Genomic DNA, 19973 nt, shown 5'->3' with positions numbered 1-19973 from the left:
GTGAGGAGGACATGGCTGAGCCTGGACAGGTGCTACTGTGTCATTCTCTGATTCTCATTGTGCTGGGCCACTGCTTGGAGGTCGAGGAGAGTCCATGGCATGATTGATTGATTGATTGATTGATAAGCTCCATTCGTGTCTTTGTGTCTGTTTTCAATACAGTGAGCCAAGCAGGAGTCGGTGTGGCATCAGATGTGTGTCCAGATCCTGGGATTCCAGAAAATGGCAAGCGCTTGGGCTCTGATTTCCAGTAAGCCCCCCTTACTTTTTTATCCTTGTACCCCGCTTGTTACCCATTACTTTTTTAATGCTAGCTGAAGGTGCCCAATAGATGCCCCTCAATGGCATCTATTCTGAAGGGTCACTCTAGAAGTTTGATTCACTCAGGTAGGAGGGGCAATTGGGTGGGCAGCCTCAGTGCTACTTGGCTCCTTGTGAAGACCAAACAAATCATCTACTTAGATGGTCTTCCGTGGCAGTCAGTGACTCACCTTGGCAGCCCCCCACCAGCAATGCTTTATTGTCATGGCACACAAGGTCATACAACACGGCCAAAAAAGTCTGACCATGAGATGTGTCACACGCCAGGGCCGAGGACTTGCTGTGATTGCCACCCCCAAAGCAGCTGTCTTCTGATCGATGCCAATTACTGCCAGCCTAGAACTTATTTGGCACTGGGGCACTCCATTTCATGTCCTCGGGGGCTTGGGGGCTTCATTTGTGCCCCTTGGGTATTCAGCTTCTGCTGGTGAGGTTCTTCCTCTGGGATGGTGGGCTCTCTCAGCATTGTGCCACCTGCCCATCCTGCTGCACCTCCCCCCATAGAGCTAATCAGGGTCACCGTAAAGAATCTGCTCAGGGTGACAAATTGAACCCCCAATTGTCATGTTTGACTAATGGTGGGTTTGTTCATTGTAAACTGACAGTGAGCAGCCCACCTTTACCCAGACTGTGGGCACTGTAGGGGTCTGGAGCTCTAAATCTGCATGTCATAAGGTGCCCACTACCAGCTGAACACACGTTTCAGATGCCCTGTCATTCCCTAGGAGGTTAATAAGGATGGGGTGGTCTACTACGTCCACCATGACCCTCAGGATAAGTGAAGTGGTCACCATTGAGTTAGGCTTAACTATACAAAATGGGGGTCTGTAAGACCTCAGCAGGCCCACCCACTGACCAAGCTTTATTTTTTTGTCATTTTTCATGTGTAAGCTGCCAAAATGTAGGTGGCATTACTAGGACGTCACCGTGAGGAGGGCATTTGGCTGTGCAGTTAAATCTCAATATAAGCTGAAATGTTATTTTTACTGAATTTAATTGGGTGGGCACTGACACCCCTCAGCAAGCCAGCTGGGTGACTCTCTCAGGGTATCCCATAATGCACTGTATGCCAGCTCTTTGTCCCCTTGTGTGATGCTTCTGTCCAGGCCACGCCCACTTGTAGCCCCGCCTTTGGGAGACCCGCCCAGGAGTTAGGGTTAGCTGCCCACCCTTTACATAGTGCCACCCAGAGCACCTCACAAGTGTCTGCAGCTCTTTTGTCACTTTGTGTCACGGCTTGACTGAGGTGTGGCTTTTATGTCTGTGATTCTCGCAGGGTCGGTGCCACCGTGCAGTTCTCGTGTGACGACAGCTACGTCCTCCAGGGCTCCAAGAGCATCACCTGCCAGAGAGTGACCGACACGCTGACGGCATGGAGTGACCACCGGCCGGTGTGCCGCGGTAAGTGCGAGTGCCCACTCATTACCCTCCAGCTCTCGTCTGTTTGTTCCTCTCATTTTAAATGTCCCCCCCACGGGGACCACCCGGCCAGCGTATTCTCCACCAACGAGCCACCCAGGCCCCTATGGATTCTGCTTGTTCTCCCCGTGTCTTTGTGTTTGATTTCCTCCCAAAGATCTGCGTGTGTTGGGTAATCGGTGACCCAAACTTGACCGCCTATGACTGAGTGTGCCCAGCTGTGCCCTGAGATGGAGCAGCGTCACCTCCGTTCCTGCCTTTTACCTCATGCTGCTGGGACAGGCTCCTGCAACCCCCGAACTGGATTAATCTGGTCTGATAGACCCAAGTGACTTGACCATGTGGAGTCTGCATTGGTAGAGCGGAGGACCACGGGGGGCAAAGTCCGTCCTAATGGCTTCCGGCAGATGGCAGGAGCCGACCCGGGAGGGACGCCACTTCCCGGCACAGCAGCTTCATTCACACCGATGCCAATGTAGGTGCCCTCTGCGGGGCTGGCTCTGTCTTGCACTCCTGGATGGAGGTTCAGGTATCTGCAGGTGCATCGACGTGGCCTATGTGTCGTTCATCTGGGGGTCTCGTTGGCTTTTCACATTTTTTTTCTGGTCACAATCCCATGAAATTGAATGCGGCAAAGTGCCAGATGTTGTGTGGCAATTAAACGGATTCCCATGGTCCGCGTCCTGGCGGCGCTCCTGAATGTTTTTTTGATTCCTAATTCGAGTTGCCTGATAAGAGAGGTGACCATCTGTGGTGGGACATGAATGTCCCTGGGCTACAACAACACAGGTGACAAGAACAGAGGCCACTGCCTAAGGGCCCTGTGTCACTCCGGTCACTAGTTGTGTCTTCTCCAGGTGTCCCAAAGATGTCTGAATGGGCACCCAGTCCAGGGCTGGCTCTGTCTTGAGCCCAATGCTGGAATGCCAGTTCATGAAGACCACCGGAATGACTGAGGTGCCCCCTGTAGGTCCAGGTCCTGCCTTGCACCTCTTGCCTTCAGCCCCCCATAGCCCTCTATGTGATTTGCTGGCTTGGACCCTTCTGGTATCAAACCTGCATTGCCCACTTGGGGTCTCTGGGGTTTTGTGAGAAGGTGCCCATCCATGAACTGGCATCCCCCTTGAACCTTGTTCTGCTGTGAGAGGCTCCAGCCCCCCAGGACCCTGAACTGGACTAAGCATATTTGACAGCTTTGAGGGTCATGAGGTGGGGGCTTTGGGGGGGGGGCAGAGCCTCATACAGTAGAAAAAAGGTTCAAGGTAGAAAAGAAGCCCAAGGGAGGCGCCACTTCATGGCGGGCACCCTAATGCACCAACTCCCTCACTCCGGCTTGATTTAGGTGCCCTCCCCCCACTGACACCCCCTCAAACCTGAATTGAACTTCATGGGTTTGGTGACGCCAGGCTTCACCCTTCCTTTATCAAAGTTCAGGGTCATGGGGGGTCTGGGGTCTGTCCACACGGCGTAAGGTTCAAGGCAGGAACTGACCTGGGGGGGGGGGCATCTTGATGGTCCACGCTCTGATGATGTTGTGTTGTTGAGTTGGAATTTCACCCATGACAGGAGTGACCATCTGCCTCGCCAGGTGGCAGTCCCCACATTTCTAACCTGTGTGCTTTGCCTCCCTTTCTCTCAACAGCAAGGACATGTGGGTCAAACCTAAGAGGGCCGAAGGGTGCCATCACGTCCCCAAACTTCCCGGTCCAGTATGAGAACAACGCGCACTGCGTCTGGGTCATCACCGCCGCGGACCCTCATAAGGTGAGTCAGCCTGGGAGCAGACCTGTGTGTCACCTGTCACTTCCTGGGGTGACGGCCCTGTCCCCCTGCCAGTCTGTGCCCACCACTAGCAGACATCTCCTCACTGTGGGCCCCGTTTCCTTCTCAGTGTCTGATTGGCTCCTCGCTTGTATCTGATGTTGGGGTTGGCCGCTCTATTGGTTACCTAGCAACCTCAGAGTCACATGGTAGGGGTGGTGACCTGCATGTCTGCTGTGTGTGAGGGTCCAGTTCTGGCTGGCCGGACCACCACGTCATTTCTGCTGTCCCTTTGTGCCTTTCTTTGTTTTTTTATTGGTCCTGGTGTGACGTCACGGTGCTGCCCTTTGACCTTTGTCATTTGACAGGAGTTGTGGCTCTTTAGCTGCTGGCTGCTGCTGTGTGGCCGTGTGACATCGTTGCTGTGCCCCTGTTTAAGATGGCGGTGCCCTCTGTCCTGGGCTCATGTGCTTTGCTGTTCCCTCGATTCCCGTCTTTAGCCAGCTGTTTCTGACTTTGGGTTCTGACCAGTCCATCGGGTTATGCCAGTCACATTTTGGCTTTGTTTTTTCTTTTTTCTCGGTCAGGTCTAATGTGGTCTTATAGAGAATCGTTTGGCATCGAGAAATGTGCACCTTGTGCAACAGCTTAACATCTTCTAGGATGTCATTTTGTGATGGTGCTAATTTGGGCATAGTGGGCATGAATGGCACATGACACCAGATGTGTGGCACTCCTATCAGCTGGCCCCAGAACCCACAAAGTGTCCGAAGTTCTGGACTCCCCGTGGCTGGCCCAGGCTGACCTGACCCTTGGGTGCCAGCTTATGTGTACCCCCTGGCAGTGCCAGCATAGCTACCATGCTCCGGGAGGCTGGCAGGTCTGTCTAGTCTGACGTTTTGGATGTTTGCCTTGTCCTCGCATGTCTTTATATGTCTTTACCCTCTCAGCTTTTTAGGGGGTCTCATGTCTCCGAGGGTCCCTTTTTAGTTGGTCACTTCCTCGGATGCCTTTGACCCCCCAGCCAGCTTATCTTCTCTCAGTAATGTGTCCCCCAGAGTGGCCCTGTCACTTTAAGCCCATTGTCACAGCCTTTCTAGTAATGCCCACTTGTCTTCCTTGGCTCGCTGGTGCCCGCTCCTCAAGTCCTCAAACACAGGGGGACTTGTAAATCAGGCGGTAATCGGCTCGTGAAGACGGCTTGGTCCTGCTCCAAACGCTAAGGCACTAATGAGTCCTCCAACAATCCTTGGCACACATGGCATCTGGGCGGCTCAGACATTGAGTGACGCAATGCCAGGCTCCATTGGTACAGCTTTGGGGTGAACAACCAAACTGGCCTGAGGGGGGTCACATCTCGGTTCAGGGCATCCCTAAGAGGCCTTTAGACTGGACAGTCGGGGATGGCGGGCATCAGCTGGCATTTGAGGTTTCAGTTGTTGCTTTGGCATGCACCCTACAAGGGACCCCCCCGAAGCTCTGACCCTGTGCCACTGGTTTAGCTGCTCCAGTTAAAGTGTCAGCCCCTCATCGGCTGGTGCCCCCTTGAGGAGAGGCTTGTGTATTGCAGCTGTTGTTGCCAAGCCTCACTAAACATGGGTAAGTTGGACAAGTTGGGCATCAAGGCGAGGCATAGAAGGGTGAAAGTCCATCCATCCATCTCCTGTTCAGGCTATGAAGGTGCCAAGTGATGATTTATCCTGGGACCATCGGGTACCAGTCAGGAGCCAACCCAGAAAGCAGTGCCAGTCCATCACTCCCTCACCTCATGACCGTGACATTCTAACAGAGTGGCAAAGCCAATGTCCACCCTGACAAAAGCCCGTGGCGGGCAGCCATTCTTCACCCTCACCCAGGACCTCGTCTTCTGGAGGCTCAAGTGGCCGCCCTCTCCAGGTGGTCTGCTGCCTGGCATTGCTGAGCTCCCCCAGTCTTGACGCCCACTCACAGATGGTCCTCTGTGGCTAACGGAGTCACCTCACATCCCACTTGCTCCGCCTCCAACGGACCCTCCATCATTTGGTAATTGTCCTGTGGCCTGATGAAGGGCATGTGGAAAAGAAAGAGCAAGGGTCACAAACGTGGTACCTTACCTCATTGGCACATGGCCCCCTGGGTCATTAGATGAGAAGAGACCCCCCTGACATGAATAGGACTGACCACATGATGCCCTGATCTGAAATAAGACGAGAAAAATACAACAACAAACAATCAGTCACGGTGGGCAAAATAATCCACAAATGAAACCTTCGCCAGCGCCAGCCGGCCTGCCAGCCGGTCAAAGGCTCCTCGTGATTGTCTGCCATCAGCTGGCATCCCTTCCCGGGCTGCATCCAGCCTAACACTCGATGACGCTGACTCAGGCCCCAGCACCACGTGTCAGTTACTAATGGAGACCAGTAGCTGGCGAGCAGAGTGGGCAGCAGTCACCAGGGGGCGCCACCCACAAGTCCACACCGTGAGCCACAGGTCACCTAACAGAAGGACAGGATGACGTCCTGTGGGGGCCACACAGACAGACAGTGGGCCACACCCTCGGTCACACCCACGTGACTGTGGTGGCCCCGCCCCCTGGCACATGACCACACCCACTTCCCCGGCACCCCCCCGCTCCTGTCACTTGGCTGGTGCTCATCACGTCCTTTGCCCGTTTTTCAGTTGAACTTGTGTCCCTTCTTGCCACCTGACTTGCGGAACTCAAGGCCTTCTGCTCCCTTTCTGCTGTGCCCTTCTTATGTCACACGACGCTGGCTCCTCATGTGACTCTTGCCAGTTCACCATCAAAGTGACAGGGGACAGGACTCAAGGAGAAAGCTGTTGGAGGTCAGTCACCGAGGGGGACTTTCCAGATGAAATGGCTGTGATGACGCTGTGCTTTGCACTTGGTGGCTGTCGTGATCCTCCAGGTCCACATGGTGGGCTCAGAGTGACCGCTGTGTCCCATGTGCCTCTGGTGAGCCGACCATGAAGTCACGGAGGAGTCAAACAAAGTCACCGTGATCTACCAGGTCCGTAGGTGGCACAGCAGCAAGGTGGTCATTTTCATTTCTCAGTGTGTCCTTCTCAGTCTGCTGCCCTTCCCACACCCACCCTGTCACCCTGTCACCCTTTCCGGTGTCCCTCTCCTCAGGTTCTATTATGAGTTGGTGAGGTGGCCTCCTCACAAGTCCTGCTGTGTCTCTTTATTTAAGATGGCACCACCAAGCACAGCACTATGAGTGCCAGTTACCAACACAGGAGATGGCAGTGGCTGGCCTTCCTGCCAATGTACCCCACGTCCAAAGGGCGAGCAGAAAGAGATGACGGCCAGTGAATCTTCATCTGATAATGAAGGTAGTGACACCAAGTGACCAGAGGGTAAAATGTGCAGCGCCACTAGTGGGTACAGACTGACCCCAACTGTACTACATGGCACCTAGCATGGAAGGGGGCTGCTGTGCCCATCATTCTCCATGAGAAGACCCCCAAGCTGGCAGTTGAAACCGGGTCCTTTAATCAGCAGCACACCGTGCCACTTGGGCTCAGAACTCTGATGCTTTGCTCTCGTCCCCCTTTTTAGTGTCTCGCCTGATGCGCCTTTGGCCGTGTCCCTCTGTCACTGTCTCTTTTTGTGATTGCACAGCGAGTGACAAATGCAATTGTCTCCATGTAGCCCAAAGATAAATTACATGGGGAGCAAAATAAATGAAATCTGTCAGCGCGCGATGTGCCGCGGCTGTGTGGCTGTCGTCTGCCACGAGGGCTGCGCTTCTCCGCCATGCTGTGGCCATGTCGCTGTCATCTGGGACGATGGCCGCGTGTCTTCACATGCTAACTGTGTTAAGCTCGATGCCAGTCTGCCCGCTGCTTCGTCCCAAGACCCCGAACTGCATAAGCAGCTTAGAAACTGCAGCGGATTTGGCAGACGGCTTGAGCGATTGACTGTGTGCCCGTGCGGAGTAGTCGGGGATTGCGAAACACCGAGCATCTGCAGCGCCACCTGGAGGCCAACTCAGGTACTGCAGCCTGACGGGTCTGCAAGAGACACTGACGCCTCCAGGGACAGATGGGCAGCAGAGACCCTCGTGGGAAATGAAGCGCCTGACTGAGAAAGGAAGAATTAGCAGGCCGAGTGTGCATAAGCAGTTTACTGATATAGCGCCTTTATATACTTATATGTGCCTTTGTATACATATATAGCGCCTTTACCTCTATAGTGCCATTATATACTGATATAGCACCTTTATATACTTATATGTGCCTTTGTATACTTATATAGCGCCTTTATATACTTATATAGCGCCTTTACTTCTATAGTGTCTTTATATATTTATATAGCGCCTTTATATACTTATATGTGCCTTTATATACTTATATAGCGCCTTTACTTCTATAATGTCTTTATATATTTATATAGTGCCTTTATATACTTATATAGCGCCTTTACTTCTATAATGTCTTTATATATTTATATAGCGCCTTTATATACTTATATGTGCCTTTATATACTTATATAGTGCCTTTATATACTTATATAGCGCCTTTACCTCTATAGTGTCTTTATATATTTATATAGTGCCTTTATTTATATACAGACACACACTGGAGGTTCCTTTCATTTCTTAAGCCGTCTCTTATGCACATGGTGGCCCAATCGTTGGCGCTGCCACTTCACGGCTCCAGGAAGGTTCAAATGCCAGCCCAGTCCCAGGCTGGTGTGGCGTTGGCATGTACTCCCAGTGTCCACGTGGCACTCTCCTCTGCTGATGTGCCCGTATCGCGTGATGCCCCGCGTGGCACCATGTCCAGTGATGACTCCTGCCTTGTTCCTGCCCACTGTGCCCTCGCTGGAGGTGTCCTGGCATTTCCGCTCTACAGCAGGAGCAACAATAAAAAAGACGAACATCCTAAAATGGCGAGCAGCGAGTGTTGCCGCCGAGCAGGGGGCTCGTCTCTCCCCCCACCACGATGCGCGCGGTGACAGGCCTATCAGCGTGCCATATAAATGCAAATTCTATTTGTATTGTTGTGAAATAAAAGGCGACCAAGAATGAAATTCCGCTCAATACTTTGAAGGGATCGCTGGAAGTGGGTGACAGTCCTCGGTGCTCAGGGGACCAATTGCCGCCTCACTTGAGCCCCCGCTGTGTTTTATCGCCGCCGCTTCCTTTTCATTTATCCGGTTAGCCATCGTTTGCGGTGGATGGCGGCTCGGCGAGTGGCACACGCGAAGTCTCACGAGCACAAACAGTGCCCTTGCTGTGTCACAGGTGTCGCGTTCAATGAGCAGATGAGGGGACCGAATGAAGCGCCAGTGACACCCTTGCTGTGTCAAAGGCCCATGCCGGACGCCCAGGGGTCGTTGGAACTCGCGTTGTTTCTCGGTCTCCTCGTCTGGTTGTTGCAGAAACTTTACTAACGTAAGACGTGAATGAGTCTCATGGGGAGGGGTACTGGGAGAGGGTGTCGGCTGGAATGGGGGCCTCATTAACTAGACATTCCTGGCAGGGGGCTGCAAACTTCGGGGACCCCGCGCAGCCACAGCCTGCCTGAGGATCACATGGCATTGTCGCTTGTTTAGGTCGCCACCAACTCCCCTCTTGTCGTTCGTTTCTTCTGATCCTTTAAATCTCTTTTATCAAAGTGTCAGACACAAATGACAGCAAAAAAAAAAAAAAAACAAGACAGTGTGACTCAAGGAGGTCAATCGAGATGGGCATGAAACCCCTCTGGGTCGGGCACTCCAGGGTCTCCTGCTTGGCACAGAGCCAGACATCCATTATGAAGAAGCGGAGCAGGCCAGCAACAGACGCCGGGGCTGTAGGACAACTTGACCACGTCCGGCGTCTGCCCACAGGTCTCGTCGCAACAGACGCTGGCACCAATGCCAGGCCTCCTCTGCCCACCACCACCATGGCGCTCTCATCTGCTGTGTTTACTTGTGCTTGAGCTCCGCTGTGGTAAAAGGGTAGGAAAAAAATTAAAAGAAAATGAAAGATTCATCTGAATTAAAGGATCTATCTATCTATCTATTATATAGCGCCTTTCACTCTATCTATCTATCTATCTATCTATCTATCTATCTATCTATTATATAGCACCTTTCACTCTATCTATCTATCTATCTATCTATCTATCTATCTATCTATCTATCTATCTATCTATCTATTATATAGCGCCTTTCACTCTATCTATCTATCTATCTATCTATCTATCTATCTATCTATCTATCTATCTATCTATCTATCTATTATATAGCACCTTTCACTCTATCTATCTATCTACCTATCTATCTATCTATCTATCTATTATATAGCGCCTTTCACTCTATCTATCTATCTATCTATCTATCTATCTTTCTATCTATCTATCTATCTATTATATAGCGCCTTTCACTCTATCTATCTATCTATCTATCTATCTATCTATCTATCTATCTATCTATCTATCTATCTATCTATCTATTATATAGCGCCTTTCACTCTATCTATCTATCTATCTATCTATCTATCTATCTATCTATCTATCTATCTATCTATCTATCTATCTATTATATAGCGCCTTTCACTCTATCTATCTATCTATCTATCTATCTATCTATCTATCTATCTATCTATCTATCTATTATATAGCGCCTTTCACTCTATCTATCTATCTATCTATCTATCTATCTATCTATCTATCTATCTATCTATTATATAGCGCCTTTCACTCTATCTATCTATCTATCTATCTATCTATCTATCTATCTATCTATCTATCTATCTATCTATTATATAGCGCCTTTCACTCTATCTATCTATCTATCTATCTATCTATCTATCTATCTATCTATCTATCTATCTATCTATTATATAGCGCCTTTCACTCTATCTATCTATCTATCTATCTATCTATCTATCTATCTATCTATCTATCTATCTATCTATCTATCTATCTATTATATAGCGCCTTTCACTCTATCTATCTATCTATCTATCTATCTATCTATCTATCTATCTATTATATAGCGCCTTTCACTCTATCTATCTATCTATCTATCTATCTATCTATCTATCTATCTATCTATCTATCTATTATATAGCGCCTTTCATCTGTCTATTCTTCCTCATGCATTTCCAGCTCGTTGCTTGTATTCCTCTCTGTTCCTCATCTTCTTCAAAGATGTCCCCTTCGTTCCTTCCCTCCCAGCTCCTCCTCCCCGTTCTCGTCTTCTTTGGTGGCTTTGGTCCTTCCTTCCATTCCTGGCCCTTCCCTCCGAGCCCCCTTTTAATGGCCTGCCCTTGCACGCCTGCTGGATTTTGGCCCCTCTCTTCTCCTTGACCATTACTGGACGCCCCGGTAGTCGCCGTGGTCGCCCTGCACTTTCGGTTCCGGTGGCCGGTGACCTTGGCGCGCTCCCGTGCACTCCATACGTCCCGGCCGCCGCTTCATGTCGCCAGGAGGTGGCGTGTGTATGCGCGTGCCCGTGCGCGGTCTTTCCGCCGAGCTGTTCGCTTGTGGTCGGAGGGGCGCCGCCGCCGTGTAGCCGGTGACATTTCTATTAGTTTAATGCATATTGACGCCATAAATCAATCCGAATTACGCCCCGTCTGACGCTCTGCGCCGTCGTTATGTGTGAGGCAGGAAGTCCGCGGTGGGTGTTGCGATGAGTGAAGGAGACGAATGTTCAGATTAACATTTAAAATGTTATTTTGCGTGTTGTTAACCACCTAACCCGATTAATCAAGCAGAAAAGAGAAAAAAAAAAGACAGACACGAGCCTTGTGCCGTCGTGCCAACTCGAGGTGGGCGACGCGCCGCTCCGCCGTGACACCGCGGGTTCAGGCCAGGCGGACAGAGGGGCGCCATACGAGCCGCTCGGCTTCTTCTTCTTTCCGGTGAGCGGGGACCTCATCGCGAATTTGGGTTTCACCTTCATGGGGGACGAGGGAGCGGAAATGGAGATCACAGCACGTCTGCAGCCCCCCCAACTCCATCACGAAATCCAATTAAAACAAATTGGACTCCTCTCGAGTTTCCCTGGCGGACCTTCAGGTTTCCGTGCGAGTGAAATTGCTGTAAAGGAGGAAATTGCGCTGCGGCTCCCGTCACCGACGCGCCTTTTCCCCTGAAAGTTGCAACTTCAAATCTCCGTAACCCAATTTAAGAAGCGCGATGCTCTCCGTGAAACGCGTAAATGTCACCTGATGTCGCAGTTTACAACCCGCCGTGAAAGAAAAAGCTCGCCGTGCACTCGCGCGACATCACCGAGTTAGGCGCTCCAGTCGCTGCGCAGCCACTGCGTCCTCAGTAAAATGTCACTTTACCGGAGTCACCCGGGCTGTCGGACCTCGGCGACTTCGGGCTGGAGACGCGGTGGGACAGACGAGAGGCGCTTTGTGACTTGTACCCCAGGGCACGCGCCACGCGGTGACACACGACAAGCGCGCAATTCATCGAGCGCCCGTAACAACAAGGAGGTCGGGGGTCCATGTCCCGGGTGGGTCCCCTTGGCATGCCGTGGGTTTCCTCCAGATGTTAAATTGTCCAGACTAGATGTGTGTGTGCTCACCCTGTGGTGGACTGGCACCTTGTCCAGCTGTTCCTCCTGCCTTGTGCCCGATGCTCATGGTGATAGCAGCGTTAGAAAATGGAGGGGTGACATTCCTGCCAGAGTGACCAGCCTAATGAGTCACAGTGGGCATAGGCTTAGCGGGTACAGCCTTTGGTGCTCATCTGGACCTTCTGCTGCCACCAATACTTTTAGAAGGGTCTCATGGCAGTGGCCCAGCTGGGGTGCCCTTCTGTAGGAAGGAGCGCTGGTGCCAGTCTCCATTATTAGCTGAAATCGGAGGTCGCTTTATTATGACGTTGTGGCTCCTTGGTGACATTTCTGTAGCAGAGGCTCGTGAAGGTCCAGTCCATGGCCCTGCAGCTCTGACTGCACACTTGAAGGGTCTTCACTCAGCTGACCCTTTGGCTCCCCTCAATGGTTTGCCTGTCACTGTGTGAGCCTCACCAGTGGGGTCTCCAGAGCCCAGCAAGGACCACCATGTTATTGGTAACCACACGTCACCCACCCGCTGAATTGTGTCCTGGACTCTAGGTGGGCTAACACACTTTGGCAGGCATGTCACGAAGGGGACAATGACATTAGGCCTCATCACAATCTCACAGAGTGACAAGTGAAACTCACGATGACACCATGTAGTCAGCTGGCTTGGTGGCAGCAGAGGGGGATGAGCCAGACCCCCGTTCTCAATTGTCTGCGGTACTTAAGGAGAGCTGATGAAATCGGGCACAGGTTTGGGGACCTGAAGTGTGGTGTGTGTGTGACATCTCGTGACTCCAGTCACTTGGTGACAGGGCTGATGGGGGGGGGGGGGGTGCTGGCCTGCTGGTGTGGACTCTGCATGTTCTACTGGTGCCCCTTGAGGCCAGTCCTCAAAGGGCACACACACACACATGGGCCAGTCCAGCCAATCTACATGTCTTTGGAGGAAACTGGACACCAGTGTGGTCACCCATGATGGAGGCCAAGACCAGCCATGGACTCCATGTGTGACTTCACTACTGAGCTACATGGCTTGTACTCTTCACGTCATGGGGGCACTGCCCCCCCCGACATCCTTCTGTCCCACTGTCACGATGACAGCAGAGGTCCGCCGTCCCCCTCCCCATTGTCACTCCTGTGCCCCCTTAAGCTCCTTCAGTCTTACCTTCTTGGTTGCTCTCCGTGGTGCTGATCTCATCCTAGTTGCTCTCCTCTCGACTCTCTCTTGTTCTGCTTTGTGGACCTGAACACCGGACCCCCAGGTGTTAGAGAACTCGGGCTTGGCCCCCTTAACTTGACCTCCACGCCTGACATTCTTGTACTCTTCTTGACCGCTGTTGTCCACTGTCTGGATGGAGATAATGACCTGTCCACTATGACCAGCAGGCTCCTCTCACAAGGGGTGGACCCCCATTGTGTGTTCTGGTCTCACATTTGTTTCCGTCCAGTTCCATTGTCCACACGTCTGCTGGCCTGGTCCTTTGTGACCACTGGGCTGCTTCTCCATTTTCTGCCATTCCTCCTAGTTGGGCGTCTGCCTCGGCCTCTGCTGCCCCCTGCTGGACAGACAGCACGTTTACCATCCCCTCCTTTATGGCGGTGAAGTCCCCACTGCTGTCCCTTTGCTGTCCTCGCGTTGTCCTCTCGCCGTTTGTTGTGATTTTACATTTGTTTTAATTCTGCCCACTTTGAAAGGCGGGTGCCCCCATCTCTTGGCTTCACGTCCTTCTGTGTCCCCCCTATCAGCGTTCCCCCATTTCGACATGTCCACGCCGTCATCGTGACTCTCCCCCGATTTGCCTAAACACAAGTAGTCAGTTACCGTTTGAGGCCTGCAGGGTGGCACAGACAATCTGGAGACATCCGTCAGGCTGATGTGTGCCCGTCTCGTGTCACCGCAGTGATGAGCCCCTTGGCGCACTTCATCTGCCGTCATTACTGGCTGTGAAAACGAAGGCAGCGGCGGGGACGCCGTATTGTGGTGTCACCGTCGAGAAGTCACCGCCTGTCCATTTCACATTCTAATCACCAGTGACAGTTTGACGATCCTCCGCTCGGCTCCCGGCCCCTCACTCTCTGATCCTTTGAGGAACTCGGCTCATTTTCATGTCATTTTGGACGAGAAGATCAGCAGGCGCTCAGTGACGGGCAAAGTCAGCAGCATGCTGGGGGTTAAGGTGAGACCACCGACTTCTCCGTGGTGCTCCAGTGCCAGCTGCTTGTTATGCAAAGTTGGGACCCCCCAGCTGTGGTGCGTCGGCAGATGACTTCACTTCAGTGCCAGGACCCCCGCAACATCAAATGGCCACCAAATAAGCAATCAAGACTTGTGTCACTTTGAGGGGGCCCAACGATGAAGGTGCAGCAAGTGACACCTTGGCTCCCACCCTGCTTGCTCTGCTCGAGTTCTGTGGCTTGAATGTGACATCGGGGTCTCTGTTATCTGCTGCTCTTTTGAAGGTTGGTGACACTTTTGAGGTTTCAAACAATTCGGAGCATTTTTGGTGTCTTTTGGGAATTTTGTTCTTATTACAGATGTCACGTGGCTGGGGGTCCGCGGCTGACGTCCTTCCTAATTGGGACTTTAAGGCTTTTAGGCCTTTCCAGAGGCTTCCAGCCTTTGGTGTTCGAAGATGGGAGTGAAAGGCGCTATATAGAAGGTAGAGAGAAGAGAATGGCATCCCATAATAGACACTTGTAGCACCCTGTCTACCGCATATTATATTCTGTGTACAATCAACTGTATTTATCATTTGCAGATGTGAAAGGCGCTATACACTTCAGCCTCACACACGTGTGTCCCCACTCAGCTCATTTCGAGATCCTTGCCCTCCCACTGGCCCATCCAGATGCAGCGTGGATGCTGATTGGCTCACCGGGGGCCCGCCTCGTCTGTCACCCTGTCACCCTTCCGCTCAGCAGTGTCCCTCTTGAAGGTTCAGCTCTGGATGTTGCAGACAAATGGCCACACCTTCTGTCCAGTTTTGCTTCTTGGTTGTGGCGTCACTTTAGGGTCTCCATTGAGCTTTGCTCTGACGAGGGTCTTTGGTCCACTTAGTGGTGCAGACGTTTCCTGAGGAGATGAGGATCCGACAGAGCAGCTTGTCCCTGGGGGTCTTTCTTCCTGACTGTTTTTCTCCTTTCGCAGGTCATCAAGCTGGCCTTTGAGGAGTTTGATCTCGAGCGAGGGTACGACACGCTGACGGTGGGAGATGGAGGGAAGATCGGCGATGCCCGGACGGTGCTGTATGTGTAAGTAGAGCCTGCTGTGCCCCCTACTGGACCACCACTGCCTCTGTGACTGCTGTCGTCACTCCCAACCCACAATTTGTCCCCCTCTTGGTGTCTCCTAAGCACTTGATGCCATTTCCTTCAGTGATGTCCATTTGCCCCCAGCGTTCTCTCTGTGTCCCTGGCATTTTGGACATGCCCGAGGCCTGTGGTGTGCCAGGCTCTTCAAATGAATGTGACATTCAGTGAGCAGGCACAGTGCCCACACAGCGAACCCTTGGGGGTCCTACTGACTGAAACATGAGAGGTGTCCAGCAATGGCGTGACTGACCTGTGGGCCCCACCCCTGTCACCCCGTCACCCAGTCTCAGGCCTTGTCCCTGTTGGCTCTGCTTGGGCTCACCTGAGGGTCACTTGAATTCCTCACACCCTCCTAAACCCCACCAGAGACCCCCCAAGGGGTTCAAGCAGGAGAGATTACACCAAGATGGCGGAAGGAGCCATGGGAACAGTCTCAATAAGGACAGCAGTGTCACCTGCCTTATGTGACAGGCCAGACTGAAAGCTCTTGTGCTTTGTGATTGTCATCTGTGTGAAATATTCAGACAGCCAATGACAAACATGATGTATGGACGGTGACCGTGATGACGCAACTAACTCTATGCCCTCTGATTGATACCCTCCAGACTGACGGGCTCAAGTGTGCCCGACCTGATCGTCAGCATGAGCAACCAGATGTGGCTTCACCTGCAGTCGGACGACAGCATCGGCTCTCAGGGCTTCAAGGCGCTATATGAAGGTAGGCGGAGTCGTGTCTGTGGTGTCCTGTGGTGACTTTTATGCCAATCCAGCTTTCAGAAAGGGATCTTACTGTTGACCTCATAGAGAGGACAGTCCACTGGCACTGTAACTAACCCTTTCACTCATTCATGTCTGTGTTTGTGTCTTTCGGTATCTTCTAGCTCGTTATGTATTAAGGCGCTATATATATCAAATGTGTTATGATTATGATTATGACGTCACCCTCCCTTTATATAGTGCCTTTCACCACTACCCCTTTATCCTGGACTCTTCCATGGTGACGTTTTCCATTGTCATATAGCGCCTTTCACCACGACCTTCACCCCTTCCTCAGAGCCTTTCAGGTCAGCACAGGCGGGTGCCTCATGTCTGGTTGGCGCTCTGTCCGGTGACGGTCCCCTTTAGTCCTGGCTGTCTGCCTACGAGTCACATCGTCAGATTTGTTTTCAGCCGTGACGTCCCCCCAGTCTGATGATTTGCTGTTTTGTTTCTAGCCTGAGGGTCCTATCGTGTGTCTGTCGTGGACTCGACTTGCCCTTTTGAACCCGTGACTCTTGTGCTTTTGCTCGTTTGATTGATTTCCGGGCGGCCATTGTGGATGCTTTCCGTGTGCCCGGCCATATTGTCGTTGGTAAAGGAGCTTTGTTGCCATCATGTGACTGGAGAAGTGACCTCACTGTGGGGACACTATATAAGATGGCGGGGCTCCAGCTCTGGATTCTTTCACTCTTCTAACTGTGGGGTCTCATTTTTATAAAAGCCATCGAGACGTTCACGTCGGCCCCTTGGTGTCGAGGAGTGGGACCCTGCTGCTTCCTGTCCTGTCTGCAGTACTCTTCATCTCCACCAGGTGTCCAGCTTTTTGAGTGATGGGCCTGCCCCTTGGCAGTGCCAGCTTGTATTTCTGGAGCTGCCATGGCTGAGTGAGTGAGAGCAACACAGCAAATGTAAAGGGGTGTCAAATATCTGAGGGGGGCGACAGGCTTAGTCGGGGGGGCCGGACGCTAAAGATGAAGCTGCGCTTTGTCTGGTGGTCACTTTGCACTGACTTTGGACTGCCCACCATCAGAAAAGAGAGCTGAGCTGAGACGAGTCTGGTGACGCCAGTGAGACCCCCAGTGACCGAGCTGAGGGGTCCATCTCTGCTTGTCCCTTCAGGTTCCCTTTATTTGATTTTCTCTGCCTTCACCTTCATTCAGATCTGTCTGCAGCGGCGGACTTGAGCCGTCATCGGGGTCCGACTAAATCCTCTGTCAGGCTCGCCGGCGGTGTGAGAACTTGGATTACGATGGCAGCCAACGTAATTAAAGTCGGATTAAACCGGAGCAGCACCAGAGCCCCCCGCACGCTCGCCGGGTGCTTCTTGTCACTCTGCACTGTTACTGCTGTCATCTGGAGGCTGGCACCTGTGCCCATCACATTCAGCATCCTCTGCTGCTGCCTCTGCCATGTCTGTGGTCTTCTGAAGCCACTTGAGGCTTTCACGCGTGGTCACCTGTCACGTATCGTACCGCCGTGTCCCCGACACCATTTTGTTTGGTTGGGTGCTGCCGTTTTGTGAGTCCCATTGCTATGATGAGGCCCCTGGTTGCCGAGGGGCGTGGTCTCTGAGGACATGACATGTGGTGTCCCTTTGTCATCGAGACTGTCACGAGTGATGTTCTCTTTTAGACTCTCTGCTGTCTGCTGTTTGTGTATTTTGACTCTCCCACTTACGAGTTCAGCTTTGTTTGAACGTCATTGTCATTGTCATCGTCATCGTCATCGTCATCGTCGTGGTGATTGCTGTTTGTTCCTCTGGTCTGACCCTTGTTAAAAGTGCAAGTCCTCCGCTTTGAGCCGAGCACAGTAATGACACTGAAGCATCCGAGGGTCCGAGGCCTGGCAGTGGACGGACAAGCAGCTCAGCGTTGCGTTTGCTTTGGGTGGTCTTGGGTCCCCTGCCATCGTCTCCTGTGCCCGATTTGAATTCTTTCTTTAAATATTATAAGACATTTTCTTTCTTTGTGTTATATTTGTATTTTTGGGACATTTTGAGACGTTTTTGATCTCTGAAGGCCTGAAGCCAGAAGGGGTGGAGCCACAGGCAGGGCGGGGCTTCTTCCTTCCTGGGGTCTGCCATTCTGCAGACTGAGATGGACGGCGTGTGGATACTCGAGCCCCGCTGCCAGCACCCCGGTGTCCCCTTAAGGGACTCCGTGACACCAGAGACACCTGGGTGGGCTTCGAGGGCTGAACCCGGACTCCAGGGGCTGTGAGGCAGGCACACTAACCGCTGTGCCACCAGGACCGCCGCCTCTCTGCCCTCTGAGTTATTCCCTTACAATGGAGCGGCAGCCACGGGGAGATGGCGTGAAGCGATTTAATTGCAAAGGTTCTGCGAGTTGCGCATGAGAGCCTAAACACGAGGAGGGCGCGCTGGGCGACTCGCGGGATTTGCACTCCTAATGCCGCTGTTTACAGCAGATGGGCCGCGCCAAGCGAGCAGTGGCAGGGAAAAGAGGGGATTAGGCGAGATCAGGCACCATCTGAATGTGCGATTCCCCCCACCGGTCACGGGAGCGGGCGCCGCGCTAATCTGTCAGGCCGGGCGCTAAGCCTCTTAGGGTGGCACAGACGGAAATGTCACTGAAGCGTCGGGACTTTGTCAGGATGTGCCTTGTAAGGGGGGACGGCGCCGCCATCCCGGGGCGGTGAGGAGTGACGTCTGTCATCACGTCCAATGGCAGAGGCCAGCAGACTCTCTGGTCAGGCCCACCTGAGCACTTCCAGGGTCCTGCCGTGGGAATTCAACAACAAAACGCGGGGGTCCGAGTGCAGGGCACACACATTGTGACACATCAAGGAACGGCGAGGGAGACCACCTAACATCGATATCCTTGGAGCATTGGGGTCCACTGAAGGCCTCCCTGAGTGACGGCACATCTCGGGGTCTGTAAGGTCACACACCTCTTCATGGGGGGCCGAGGGGTGGGGGGCAGCACTGAGCCCAATAGACTCAGTTATTATAGGCCGCCATTTTCTGCCTGCCCCCCTCGCCCCCCACCACACACTTCTGCCCACACAACTCACTCGTGCTAATCCACCATAAACGATGCTGAGAGGCCCCTGAGGTGGTCCGCCGCCGGCCCCCCAGGAGGCCGGACACTCATTCAGCGCGGCAGGCCGTGATGCACTTGTCTCCCATAAATTCACCTTGAATTTGCTGAAGAAGATCAAGTGGAGCTGAGCTGTGCCCCCTGGGCACTGCCTCCCCTGTACGTTGGCATTAGGATCAGCGCACACATCCATCCATGAGCTGAGGCTACCAATTCTGTTGCAGCACTGGCAGGGCAAACCCTGGGTAGGATGGCAGGGACCAAGCCTCGCCCACCCAAACCCCCTGATCTTAGCCCACTTGTCACTGTTTGGGGTCTGATGGAGTCGGGGGGGGGGGGTTCAGGGGGGGAGGTGGAGTCCAGTCAGCCCGATCGGCTCATCTTTGAGATGTGGAAGAAAAGATGACGGGCAGAGACTTGGCATCCTGGGGCCGTGAGGCAGAGGCCTTAACCACTGGGACACCAATCACAGACACTTCTTGATGCCACGTCGGGTGCCAAGTTGGCTCCTCATGTCCCACAATGGCAAGGTGGACATTTGCATCTCTGGATTATTGAAGACAGCAGTCCACTGACACATTTCTGCCAACTGGACAAAGCAAAACCTAATCAAGGTGACCACAGACTGGCACCTTCCTGTCTTGTGCCCGGTGCTGGTGGACTGGGCATTAGCCACCTGTGAACCTGAACGGAAGAAATGAAATTTAAACTTATTGATATGACATGTGTGTGTGTGTGTGTGTGTGTGTGTGTGTGTGTGATGGTCACTCCAGCTGACCCTAACCAACCAATGAGAAGACAGGTGGGCAAATTAGAGAAAGGGCACA

The 19973-nt window shown here is 52.6% G+C and overlaps 1 protein-coding gene across 1 annotated transcript in view; it reads left to right on the top strand.

Annotated features, from left to right (window-relative positions):
• LOC114665777 (CUB and sushi domain-containing protein 1-like) overlaps window positions 1-19973 on the top strand; it is a 299098-nt gene that overhangs the window by 150120 nt on the left and 129005 nt on the right. Inside the window, exons 8-12 of the mRNA XM_051919387.1 lie at window positions 163-250; window positions 1598-1722; window positions 3383-3504; window positions 15165-15268; window positions 15934-16046. Of these exons, the coding sequence (XP_051775347.1) occupies window positions 163-250; window positions 1598-1722; window positions 3383-3504; window positions 15165-15268; window positions 15934-16046 (552 nt within the window). The remainder of the gene's footprint in view (window positions 1-162; window positions 251-1597; window positions 1723-3382; window positions 3505-15164; window positions 15269-15933; window positions 16047-19973) is intronic.

Source organism: Erpetoichthys calabaricus, chromosome 15 (genome assembly GCF_900747795.2).
Source record: "Erpetoichthys calabaricus chromosome 15, fErpCal1.3, whole genome shotgun sequence".
Taxonomy (NCBI): domain Eukaryota; kingdom Metazoa; phylum Chordata; class Cladistia; order Polypteriformes; family Polypteridae; genus Erpetoichthys; species Erpetoichthys calabaricus.
The sequence above is the reverse complement of the archived record's forward strand: the minus strand, read 5'-3'. Positions and strand labels throughout refer to the sequence as shown.